Raw genomic sequence first — 13,674 nt, forward strand, 5'->3', positions numbered from 1 at the left:
TAAAAATAAATCCCCATTCTGGGTGCCTAGGTGGCTCATTTGGTTAAGCGTTGGCTCTTGATTTGGGCTCAGGTCATGATCTCACAGTTGGTTAGTTCAAGCCCCGTGTCAGACTCTGTGCTGACAACATGGAGCCTGCTTGGAATTCTCTCTCTTCCTCTTTCTCTGCCCCTCCCCAGCTTGTGTGCTCTCTCTATCAAAATAAATAAACAAACTTTAAAAAAGTAAGTAAATAAATAAATCCCCATTCACCTTAAGTATGTCCACTTGAATATATAGCATTGTATGTATTCAATTCTCTTGCATTTCTTGTAGATTAAAATTACAAGTGCATCCTAATGACTACTACACAAGCAACAAAGTAACTATTGAAATTTTCATGACATCTTCTTTGATTTAGAGAAAATTCAAAATTCATGCTACCTCTGAAAACCCGACAGAAAGAGCTGTGGCCATAACAGTGTCATCTTGGCATATCCATGATAATGTTAAAAAGGTAGGGGAAAGCATACATGGAGTTTAAGTGAAACATTGAGATTTCAGAATTCTAGCCATACTTAATATGTGTCCTTAATATGTGTCTTTTATCTGATAATCCCAAAGAAGATTAAGCTAATAGCACATGTTTTTAGAGGAGCAGGAATATATGTATGAAAAGCCAGACATTTTACTTACTTATATTTCTTAAGTAATTATTCTCCCTATAGCACTTAGCACATGGTGGCTACTCACTGATTCTTTTTCAATAAATAAACTCTATTACTCTTTGAGTTTGGAGTTTTCAGTATGAAAACCCAGTGAAATGCCTTTGGGTGACTCTAGGGAGATACATATGCTTTAGATAAGAGGATTCTAACTTCTTCAAAACTTTTTATCACGTAAGAGAGGATAATATAATCAACTGTTTATATACCCCTTCATCTTCAGTAATTATCAAAATTGTAATATTGTGCTACTCTTCCTTTATTTAGCTCCCAGCCCCACCAGCACACCAAACACACACACACACACACACACACACACACACACACACACACACACACCTCTTCCTTCCAAACTATTTTAAAACATGGGGAATTGCACATTTAAGTATCATGCCTGTGACTGACTTGGTGTAGATTATTTGGAAAATGAATTCTCTATTCCCTGTGTACTTTGTTTCCATAGATATAATATAGAAATGTGAGATTAATATACAACCATAAGAGACAAAATACTAAATATAAATATATCAGATGAACCTGGTTACTTTATACTTATGAAAAATAGAAGACTAAATTCTCTGCTCTAACATTTACAGCCTTGGAAAATGAAACCTTTAAACCTTTGCTTATGTCTCTTATTCATTTTACTATTTCATAATTCAGTACAATCAGGTTGTTGCCAGAGAAAAACAAGGGAGTGGAATAACTGTTACTGTATTCTAAAAGGAACTAGGCAATGGGCCAGGCTCCTCATTAACATCAACTTGTTTGAGAAATATGTCAGCCCATGGGCCAAGTACTATTAGCTTCATTTTATAAGTAGAAAACAAAAAGGTTAAATTATTTTGCCCAGGATCACAGAGCCTTTCACATTTACACTTCTTCAGTCCCATCAGAGTTTGTCAGAGAATGGAATGCAGGGAACTGGTTACCCAGGTAACAGAAGAGTCTGGGAAGCCAACTGGGGAGGGTGAAGCCACCCAGAGATTAGAAATTTCAGGAAGCTGCTATCATTTCTAGGCAGGGCGGACTGCGGGGGAGCTGGATTGCCCTGGGCAAACTGGAACCGCAGCTGGCTGATTCTGCAGGAAACACTACTACAGAGGCTCCCAGAGTTAGAAAGGAGGAGGAAATACCACTTACCACCTCCAGTCTCCTACCCCTGCCTCCCAAGCCTGAGGCCTTTCATCCCAAATATCCCTGGTAGAGGTAGCAGGGAGAGTAGGAGCAGGGGAGCAAGGAATTCTGGGCAAGGAATTCACCTAAGGGCAAACAAGTCTAGCATTGCTCCAGGGAGATGGTTTTAAAGCAAAACCAGCTTTACATCTTGGTCCTTCTGCTTGTTTTAGCAAGCAGAATACATACAAGAATGGATTTTAAGGGATTTTGCAAGAAATATCAATTTATACATTGTTAATTTTTCAAGCTATTTGGGGGGGGGGCTTCTTTCTCTTTTGTCTAGTTTATTAACCTGAACAGAGCAAAAGTACTTCTCAGGGAATATTTAGAGCTCTGTGGAAATACATTCATTCAATCAAGAATTCTTTGTCACACCCCTACCACAGGACCAGAAAAATAAGAATATAGTTTACCATCTGGTTGGGAAGGCAAAATAGACATTTATGAAGGAATCAGTAAGCAAGAGAGTATCAAATAAGGGGCTAATTTGTTTTACTAAGAAAATAGAGACTAATGTGCAGATACGAAGGTACAATGTACCATAAATAAATAGGGCAAGGCTCAGAATAGGAAGGCTGGTGTGAACACAGGGCACTGCGCTCCTTCGTTGACCAATCAGAGCCCCAGAGCTGCCCCAACCTTCGTGACCAGGGGAAGCTCCCCATGGGTGCCAACTCAGTGGGGTGATTTGAAGAGCAGAACCGTCTGCTTCCTGTCATGGTGTCCACAAATCTCCTCTCAAAACCAGTGGTCTCGAATCCTAGCTGCATATTCAGATCAGCTAGGAAATTTTAGAGAAATATATCTGTGCTCTGGCCCCACTATAGACAAATTAATTTCCTGCACTCTGGCATGAATGTTTCCAAGTGTCCCAGGTGCTTGTGACCCACAATGAAGGATGAGACCCACTACTAAATGAAGGCTTTCTGATCCTCTGAAGGGCCTGAAAACAAGCTTTTCTTACCATATGCAATGTTAGTGCAGTGAGAGAGCTGAGCTCTGAGTAGGAGGGAAGTCCAGAGGGCATCAAGATAACCTCTTATTGCTTCATGATTTGTCTACAGCTATCACTGGACCTGCAAATATTGATCTGTATGGCCTTGCCTCCAAGTAGAAAAAGACAAACTTTCCAGTTGTTTTCAAATAACCTTTACTGTTTTTTAAAACAATTTTATTCAGGTATAATTCACAAACCATAAATTCATCCGTTAAAACCTACAACTCAGTATTTTTAAGTATATTCACAGAGTGGTACAAGAATCACTTCAATTTAATTTTAGAATGTTTTTGTCACCCTAAAAGAAAACTTTGTCTTTTTTTGTTTTGTTTTTGTTTTGTTTTTGTTTTTTAAATTAAAGCAAAAACATTTCAGAAGCACACTAGCATTGGGCACTCTCACCTGGGTTTGCATTTGCAGAAGCTCCGATTTTTTCTATCTTCCTTCTTCCTTTATATATGTGTATAAGTTTGCCCTTATTTTCTTCTCCATTATGTATGCCCTTGACTGTGTGTCTGTCAGAGTGTATGTGGGCAGCATAGGGAGGGTGCCCAGATGCTCACTAGCACACATCCTCACTGGGGTGAGCCCACAGGCTGCCAGCCTTACTGCTCCTGGATCTTGTTGATTTCCAGACAGGTTTTTGGCTTTGCTATGGCTGAAGATTTTAAGCCTATAAATGCTGTACCCTCCAATGAGGACAGAGGACCGCTGTACTTGCCAAATACGCAGTGATCCATGGGGGTGAAAACAGTTTGGAAAATTATTCCTTTTGGGGGAAAGACAGTGAAGTCCCTTATCTGCTTTCTCCCTGCTTCTCAACTCCTGCTGCACATACCACCTCTTTCGTCCTAACTCCCTGAGTGTCCTATCTTCTGCAGCTTTGTTCTCCCAGTGAATTTCTACTGCATGAGAGTTGGCATCCTGCTCTTCCTGTCTTTGGCCTCCAGCTCCTAATACAGGACTGAATTTACATACTGGCCTGTTTGATCCATTTTATAAAGCAAACCACTTTCAGGATAGGGAAGTTCTGTTTTGGTTTGTTGTTTTCATTTCAGAGCATTGGATTGAGACTTTCTTGATGTGGATCTTAAGATCTCACCTAGTTTTTCACTAGATCCAGCGAAGCCCATCTCTGGGCGATAGACTATAATCTGGATATGTGATATGATGGAGGAGGACTTCACCTTTCAGATCCTCTATTTCTTTATCCATAAAATGAGGTGACAGTGTATACCTCTGGAGTTGCTGAGGGGAGTGCAGGGGATCGCTTAGGGGAAATGGCTAGCAATGGGCTAGCCACAGAGTAAGTAGGTGCTTAGAACGTGTTCTTTTCCTTCCCCTCATATAGAAAAGTCCTCCCTGGATTTATGAGTTTTGTGGTTCAGTTCTCATTCCAGACCTGTCAGTACTTCCCTTCTCCGTGCTTCTCTCACCTCTCCCCACCCCACCCACTGTGTGAGGTAGTGGACAAAACCTTCTCTCTTCCCTCTTAGAAAGACCTTGCTGCAGGTAGGTTCCTATGCTGGATTGAATCTGACATATTTCATTCTACCAGCTCAGTTGTGTAGGAAGTGCTCAGTTATGCCATGGATTAAATAATGAGGCACTTTGTGTGTTAACTATGTTCATGTTAAAAAAAAAAAATTAGGGGTACCTGGGTGGCTCAGTCTGTTGAGTGTCCAACTCTTGAGTTCAGGCTTAGGCCATGATCCCAGGGTCTTGGGATCCACCCCTGGATTGGGTCTTCATTGAACATGCAAACTGCTTGAGATTTTCTCTCTCTCTTCCTCTCTTTGCGCCACTTTTGCTTTCCTCTCTAAAATTAAAAAAAAATAAAATAAACATAAAAAATCAGGCACTTTGAATATCTCACAGTGAAAAGATATAACTGATTTTACATCATTAATAGACTGATGAATATTCAATAAGCCCCAAGGAATGATCAGAGAAATGGTTCATTCATAAGGTTGGTATTTACTAGAAATTAAATGATGTTAGGTAATTTTTGTTAATTCTCTTGGAGTAACAATGATATTGGAGTTACTTGGGGAAAATTCTTCAGTTTAAGGAGATGCTTAGTGAAATGCTTACGGATAAAGTTTCAGGATATCCACAATTTACTCTCAAATACAGGTACATATACAAATCCAGGTAGATAGATCTGTTTGTAATATATGCAAATATTGCAAAATATAGGAACAATGTTAATAGTCATAGATCTAGTAGTAAGAATATTGGCACTCATTGTATTATTCTTTTAACTTTTCTTTTTGTTAGAAAAAATTTACAATAGGGGTGCCTGGGTGGCTCAGTCCATTAAGCATCCGTCTCTTGGTTTTGGCTAGTGTCATGATCTCCCAGTTTCATGGGTTCAAGCCCCATGTCATGCTTTATGCTGACAGCACGGAGCCTGCTTGGGATTCTTTCTCTCCTTCTCTCTCTTCGCCCCTCCACACTGATGTTGTCTCTGTCTCTTTCAAAATAAATAAATCAACTTAAAAAAAAGAAAAAAATATATACTAAAAAGTGGGGTTAAAAAGAAAACAAAGAAACTGGGAAAATATAATCCATAAAGTTCCTTTAAAATATTGCCATTTGATTGTGTTTTTTATGTCAGTATACTTCTGTGTATTGTAAAAAAAAAAAAAAAAAAAAAAGGCTTCCTACTGACAGCAAATACTTCTTTTGAAGTCATGAAATACCAGTTCTTATAGAACATAATTTTTGTAAGTTGTCCTTATAACTGAGCATTTGAAAAAGTATTCATAACATATACCACTCCCAAACTATTTGGAGCCTACATAATTTGTGGAATTTTGAGTGTTTAAATGGAAACAAGTGACTGATAGTGTTGATTAATCCAGAAGAATGAAATTTTGAAACACCCCCAGAAAATGACTTTTTAAAACTTTTTCTTATATTTATTTATTTGCATTCCCTTTTTTTTGTTTGTTTGTTTTTTGTTTTTTTTTAAAGTAATTTCTATGCCCAATGGACTCATAACCCTGAGATCAAGAATCACATGCTCTATGGACTGAGCCAGCCAGGGGCCCTTTAAAAAAAATTTAAGGAAAAACATCTATATACCTAAAATTTAGAGACAAAGGGCTATCTGAACATTTACTGTAGGGTAACGTATCATAATATATATTTGCCACATGAGCAGGAAGCAGAGGGGGTCCTTGAGGAGAGCATGGAGACTTCTACCAGACAAAAGCAACTGACTCTTAAGTTTTTTTGTTTGTAAAGTAGAATACTAATACCTCTTGAAGAGTAAATGACACATGCAGCACGTTCAGTAAAACACTGGATTTACCAATTCTGGAAGGAGACAAATTGGGTAAATCTGTCATTATAGATCTATCCCTCTTAAATTCTATCTGCAAATGGTGAATGATTCTTCCCTCTAGTCAGGCCTTCAGGAATCTTCTAAAATTTGTCATTTACCATTTAGCATTGATATATATGTGGGCTTTTAGATGTTTTTTCTCCCAAGATTCATGAACTACTCAATACTGATTGCCCTCAACTGTAGATAGACAAACACTAGACTAGGACATCATGGTGAAACAGGGCTTCATTCACCAAGCTCTTGCAGGCTGGCTGCTTTTCAGTGGATTCCACCCCCTGATCCATGATGGTGCTACATTTTGGGGAGAATTTTCCACACAAGAAAGTGATTTACTCCTAGTTTTTCATACAAAAACTCTTTTCTTTTCTTTTTTTTTCAACGTTTATTTATTTTTGGGACAGAGAGAGACAGAGCATGAACGGGGGAGGGGCAGAGAGAGAGGGAGACACAGAATCGGAAACCGGCTCCAGTCTCTGAGCCATCAGCCCAGAGCCTGAAGCGGGCTCGAACTCCCGGACCGCGAGATGGTGACCTGAGCTGAAGTCGGACACTTAACCAACTGCGCCACCCAGAGAGAGAGAGAGAGAGAGAGAGAGAGAGAGAGAACAAGTGGGGGAAGGACAAAGAGAGAGGGAGACAGAGAATCCAAAGCAGGCTCCAGGCTCTAAGCTGTCAGCACAGAGCCCAACACAGGGCTTGAAATCACAGACTGTGAGATAGTGACCTGAACTGATGTTGGGCGCTTAACTGACTGAGCCACCCAGGTGCCCTGTGTACAGAGAATACTTAATGCAAGATTTCTTCCATGTGTCTGATATTTCTTGGGCTTTTTTTTTTTTTTTAATTTTTTTTCAACGTTTTTTATTTATTTTTGGGACAGAGAGAGACAGAGCATGAACGGGGGAGGGGCAGAGAGAGAGAGAGGGAGACACAGAATCGGAAACAGGCTCCAGGCTCCGAGCCATCAGCCCAGAGCCTGATGCGGGGCTCGAACTCACGGACCGCGAGATCGTGACCTGGCTGAAGTCGGACGCTTAACCGACTGCGCCACCCAGGCGCCCCTCTTGGGCTTTTTAAAACATTAAAATATATGTTGATATAACTAAAGGAAATATTACCTTATTCTATTTAGCATGGTATAGTGACAAGCAATATATTATAAGTCAGAAAAGCTGCTTTGCAAACTTTTCCCATTTACTGGTTATGGGTCCTTGTGAAAAGCTCACTGAATTCTTCTTATTCTTAGTTTTTCGTATACCAAAAATCACATGAGCTTCTATTTTGTATGAAATAAGAGTGTGTATGAAAGTAGGTAATAAAAAATATAGGGGCACCTGGGTGGCTCAGTCGGTTAAGCAGCCGACTTCGGCTCAGGTCATGATCTCGTGGTTCGTGAGTTCGAGCCCCGCGTCGGGCTCTGTGCTGACAGCTCAGAGCCTGGAGCCTGTTTCGGATTCTGTGTCTCCCTCTCTCTCTGACCCTCCCCCGTTCATGCTCTGTCTCTCTCTGTCTCAAAAATAAATAAACGTTAAAAAAAATTAAAAAATAAATAAAAAATATATAAATTATTAATTATTATACATAATATAATATAAATTATTAACATTAATATTACTGTTGCTGCCACTCTTCTTCAAATAATTTCATTGACTTACATATTCAGGTTATGATTCTGCTCTAGGGACTGTCATGGGGTTTTATATTTTGGTTTAACTGAAGGTGGTCAGGATTGAACCCAATGGTAAGCTTTTATTTTCTTATATTTAGTGAGGTTCTTTTCCCCCACTTTCTTGCATATCCCACAATGTACAAGAAGTGAAACAATTCTTTGTAACCCTTTTCAGGAACGTATGTTTTTTTGTTTGTTTTTTTATTTCTCAAAAAAATTCAATAAATTTTATGACTTATTTCATCTTATTATCAAAACAAATGAGGCTGTAAGCTACTTGAAAGTTTTATGTAACACATAAAAATACTTATTTTCATTCATTTGTTCTGGTGAGAAAAATGAAATTCATTTCATTCATTTGTCCTGGTGAGAAAAATAATTCTGTGTCTGGACATAATGAAATTCCAAAGCCATAATAAATAGAAGTTGCAGGTCTGGTCTTTACCCTTCAGGGTTTATCTTCCTGCATTTGTGAGTACTCAGAAGAACTCTGGGTAATTCCCAAGAACCATCAGAAGTGATGGTAGATTTGGAAGCTATGGTCGTCCGTCGAGCCCATGCTGAACTGAGGCTTAAGTATGGTTTTAGACTCAACATAGTCCTTAGACATCACATCTCCATGAGGAACCACATGTCTCCCACACTGGCAATTTGGGCTTTAAAATTAAGTGAGGCATTTTGTAGGAGACGAGATGCCGCCTTAGAATCACCATCAGATCTATGTCTGGTTAATTATAGACTGACTTTCTACATCCCAAATGAATGTCTGTAGCTTCTCTTGATTTTTGAAAGCCACCCATGTCAGTGTGGAATTATCAACATTTTCAGAAGGAAGATTAAAGGGGTCCTTGTTTGTACAGTATACAGATTTAGCCCTTCAGGAGTAAAGTCACTATTACATTATCTTGTAACACCTCCTTATTTTAAACATTATCTTTCTTCCTTTTTATGTTTTTATAGCATGCCGGTGAAAAAACCAGTGGATCACCTTCAAAGTCAGGAGAAAAGAAAGGATCAGATGAGGTAATTTCTGCAGTACTGGGCTTTGCTTTTCTCTTGCTTTTAATTGTGAATTCTATCTTGACACAGATAATGAGGTTGCAAAGAGTTCCTACTGGAATTTTGGCAGATTTAATCTGAATTAAGATTTGATTCAAGAATGTAAGTGAAAATCATTACAAATTAATAAGAATTAAGAATTAATAAGAATTCTTTTCCTGGGAAAAGAATCTTTAGAAATTGTTTCTATTTAGAACTAGAACCCAGTTATTGAAGGTATTTTCCCTATAGGAATTGCTGAACCTTAAATGTTTTGTTGGTGAATATGGCAGATTTAGAGGAGGAAACCAAATGCTCTAGTGGAAAAGGAAATCTTTTTTCATGAGAATACACTATGAAAGAAGAACAGTGATAGCCTAGATTAATCCGTTATTCAGGTTCATAAACAAAAGGAAAAGAGAAAGTCTATTTTATTTGGCTCAATTGTATGGAAACACTAGTAACACCAAATCTTTCCACTTTGAGATGGTTGTTTTTGAGCTTGTGAATTTCTCCTTCCACCAAATGACACACCATTATGTGGCCTTTCAACACTGGTCAACTTCTCCATGGAGAAGGGACCTGTGAATGTGCTGTCCTTCCAAAGGCACTGGATGTGCCTCCCTTTTGCTACTTTTTACATTTTAGATCTCAATAGATATGCTCATCTTCATTTGATAGGAATTATCACTGTCATTTCCATTTGGTAAAACAGCCAAGTCCTAAATGGTACATGGAAAACCAGAAAGCATACAGTGATCATTATATTTTTTCTTTGTTATCAACATGGTTTCAAAAATTTTGCTCCTCTTTTTCCTGCAGTTTTGAAATATTTAATATGTTTCAATATATTCAATATAGGAAGAGATTGTTATGAATAGAAACTGCTATGGATTCTGTACTAAGGTTCGCTCTACTTTCTACTGTCATTTTCTTACTAATATCCTTGAAAATATAATTTAGATTATTAATGAGCAGATTTGTAATGAAGTTTGCCATGGAGGGCAACTGTTTCTTTAAAATTAAAAAATAAGAGTAAACATTTATTTAGATTTTATCCTGTTTCTTTGTTAACTTATTGAAAAATAAATTCCCATATGAAAAACCACATTTTCTCCCTTTACTAGCATGAAAATTACTACAGAGTGTCATTAAGTTCCCTTATCTACCCTACCTTTTAAGTATCTTCCCAGGTACGATATCTATTAAATGATTTCCTATCTGAAAACAGTAGTGCTTCTTTATTCTCCATACTAGGAAATAATGATTTTGGATGTTATTCTTTATTAATATTAATTAAGAGTAACCTATTTACTTGAAAAGGGAAATTTTTTCTAATGTGGTCAACGGAATAGTAGACTAGGTCTTATAGGAGTATTCTCACTAAATATGTTATTACTTGAGAGCTTAAATATTACATCTTGAATGTACAGGCATTGTTGGTTTAGACAACATCTGATAGCACAGTATTAGGGTTGTTTTATATGTAACACCTTGACTATAAAGTACTTTATTCCCATATTTATAAGGGGCTTGAGAAAACTAATAAGGAGCCCTCTTAAAATGTAGCCAGGGGACAATTCGTGATTTCTGTGTTAGTAGAGGCAGACTATACTTTAAATTCGAAACCAAAAGGCTGAACTTCTATCTCAAGAAAAGGAAGAAGGGATTTTTCTTCTCTTTATCAGCAATTCAAGGAATTCTGACATTGTTCCAAAACACTTCTGAGAAATTCAGGTTTATAGCTCTTCTTGTGCTGAGCCTGGACATACTGATCTGTTGTGCTCTGTCCCCGCCAGCAGAACTGAAGAGAGGACGGAGGCTTTTCCTTGCTCCTTTGGCATAAATCACTGTAGTAATTCATATGGTCTGAGACTGAAGATTGTTTATTATCCCACCAAATTCATTCCATATCTGTTTGATAGGGTAGACAGACCTGTGAGTTGGGATGACTTGGTAGTCAAGATATATTTCCAATAGGCTATGTCTCCAGGGAATCTCTAATTCTTTATGTTACATACAGATAAGTCATTGGTGAGATATTGTGGGCCTGGAGACAATTCAGGAAAACTATCTAGTATTAGGCATTATTTTAGCCTTTGTATTCACAGTTATAACACCATGTGCAATTTGGATATGTTATCTATCCTGCCTACCATCCATGATTGGTTACCATTCTCTTTCCTTCTCAAAATTACCAGAGAAAGATTTCCTCAAACTAATCCTTTCTCCCAAATATTTTTTTACCACTGCTCTTTTGAACAAGAAGTGAAACCCAGAAGCTTAGTTTGGGTTTTGGTAATCCATTTTCAGACTAGTATATACTTCCAAAGATTAAACAACATGTCCCTAAGCATATGCAAACACGTAGGCTAGGCTTCTACAGACAAACCCAGGCCTTTGAAACAAAGTCAGTTTGAAAGTGTGCTTTCTATGCTTAGGGATACTTCTCTGCATTTGTTTTCTTTCTCCCTTTATTACTTTGCTGCATTTTATTTGGAGGTGCAAGAAAAAGGGTACATAGGAGGACTTTGGGAAGATATAACCAGGAGCAAAATGATTAGGGTTAGGTAAGAACCACTATTATATTGTCATATGTAAAAATACCTAGGGATGAATGCTCTGTGTGAATTTTAGAGCTCTTTCTCTCCTGCAATCATAAATCGTTTTTACTTGGTTGGAATTTGACCCCTACATAGCCACTAAGTTATCCTAAGAAGTCGGCAGCAATTTTAACAGAATCTTACAACCAAAATATCATTTGTCATGTTGCGTTTCCAATACAGATGCTTGAGGCTGGACTAGAGTAAATGTCTAGAACATATTCACTTACTTCTTTATACCAGTCATTATGAACTGGCTAAGACCTCCTCAGATGTAAAGGAGTTACAAAACTAAAAGTTGCATGGATTAATTAACCAAAGGTAAAATGACTAGAGCAGGAAAAGGAAAAATGGGAGAACTTAACATCAGCCCCTTTAAAAACACTGGAACAAAGAAGCCTTTCCAAACCTGCAGTCAAATCTATGTATAGTATTTGACTAACACATCTGGCCACACTGGAGGACTATGATCATTTGCGCAACATATGTCAGTGAAGGCCTGAGGAATGGAATTTAAAGCATAAGATGGGCACAATCTTTTAGAGCCAATTATAAGAACCCAAATTTAATAATAGATATATTTTTATGGGTACAAAGGGAGCTATAAACAGGATAGAAATCGTGCCTTAGAGGAAAGGATATGTGGGATTCTTTTCTCAGTATTTACCTTTCCTCCTTCTAAAATGCATAAAGTATTAAATGACTCCCAGCATTTTTTACACTTTTCCTCTTAATGAAATTAGTCTTTTTTTTAATCACAAAGACAATGTGTACTTGTGAAAAACAGTGTTACGTAGTCTACCACTTATTTATAACTATTGGTATAAAATTTTCTGTGTATTCTTAAATTAATGTGATAATGTTGCATATTCATACTTAATATATGATTTGCTGATTTTAGCAACTTTTTAATACAGCTAAAACATAATCATTGAAGAAAATTGAGAAAATACTGAAGAGGATTTTTTTTAAGTTTATTTATTCCAGGAGAAAGAGCACATGAGCAGGGGAGGAACAGAGAGAGAGGGAGGGAGAGAGAGAACCCCAAACAGCCTCCACACTTTGAGCATGGACCCCAATGTGGAGCTTAAACTCACAAACCATGAGGTTATGACCTGAGCCGAGATCTAGAGCAGACACTTAACTGACTAATCCACCCAGATGCTCCAAGAAAATGGTGAAGACTTTAAAGAAAAAATACCATCATCTACCATTCTAGCACCTACAGACATGGCCACTACTTCCATCTTGGCGTATATCCCTACATGATTTTTCTCTGTGTATATATTATGTTTAAGCAGAGATAACAACGAAAATCATTAGTAGGGCCTAGAAAAGGATAAATAATGTGCTTTGTGAGAGATCAATTTTTTCTAGTTAAAAAGAGTCGTCATCGTGTAGGTTTTAAGAAAATCATTATTCAGGTATCTTGGCATTTTATTAGGGCATTTAATCTAGTCTTTATGTAGTGCTATGTTTTTGAGGGAGAAACACCTTTAAAAACTCTTCAGGGACAGTGTTCTCACAAGCTAGTGATTTAGCTGTTGTTAGCAAATTCTGGAAGAGTAGTACAGCATATATTGTTTTAAGGGATTATCGGTCATGACAAAAAAGTCCATGATAATTGTGGGGAGTTGACTGTGGCTGCACAAGCTCATGTCCCAGTGCCAAGAAAGAGGCAAAGTCAAAGTGCCCCGAGCTCAATCCTACCTGGCTCAGTGGGAGAGCCATACTCCAGCAGCCAGCCCAGAATCCAACTGCGTGGCTGATTTGGCAGGTTAAAAACTCTCTAAGGGAAGCTCCAGAAATTCTTTTGGACTGCAGTTTCCTCATTTTTGTTTTTAGTTCTAAATTTCAATTCATGTCTTCATTGACTGGAATATTTTTAAACATAATTTTTTCAGGGAGGGAGCACGAATGGTGATTTTCTGAACATGCTTTTGTGCTGGCTTCACACAAGAAATAAATACAAAATTGTACAACATCCTTGGTGAGCAATTCTGTTCCCTCAAAATTCTATACATGTTGCTCCAAGATTGTCTGGCTTTCTGTGCTGTAGAGATGTGTGGGGAAGCCTAATTTTAATTTATTTTTAGATATTCTGTTTTTCCTGTCTTAGTGCATATACA

At 37.8% G+C, this 13,674-nt stretch overlaps 1 protein-coding gene across 17 annotated transcripts in view; it reads left to right on the top strand.

Annotated features, from left to right (window-relative positions):
• The window catches only part of CAST (calpastatin), a 108,109-nt gene that overhangs the window by 5,006 nt on the left and 89,429 nt on the right, over window positions 1-13,674 (top strand). For 12 of the 17 annotated variants that reach the window (XM_047089377.1, XM_047089394.1, XM_047089385.1 and 9 more), the window contains exons 1-2: window positions 478-496; window positions 8,865-8,927. Coding sequence is in view for 5 of the 17 variants with exons in the window: in XM_047089454.1 (XP_046945410.1) it covers window positions 8,865-8,927 (63 nt within the window). In the remaining 12 variants the exon portion in view is untranslated. Of the gene's footprint in view, window positions 1-477; window positions 497-8,864; window positions 8,928-13,674 lie in introns of those variants that run through there. The other 5 variants (XM_047089454.1, XM_047089494.1, XM_047089528.1 and 2 more) reach the window with 1 other exon arrangement.

This window comes from Lynx rufus, unplaced genomic scaffold, assembly GCF_022079265.1.
Source record: "Lynx rufus isolate CCGP_SWC_20201006 ecotype Redwood Valley unplaced genomic scaffold, mLynRuf1.p SCAF_1, whole genome shotgun sequence".
Lineage (NCBI taxonomy): Eukaryota > Metazoa > Chordata > Mammalia > Carnivora > Felidae > Lynx > Lynx rufus.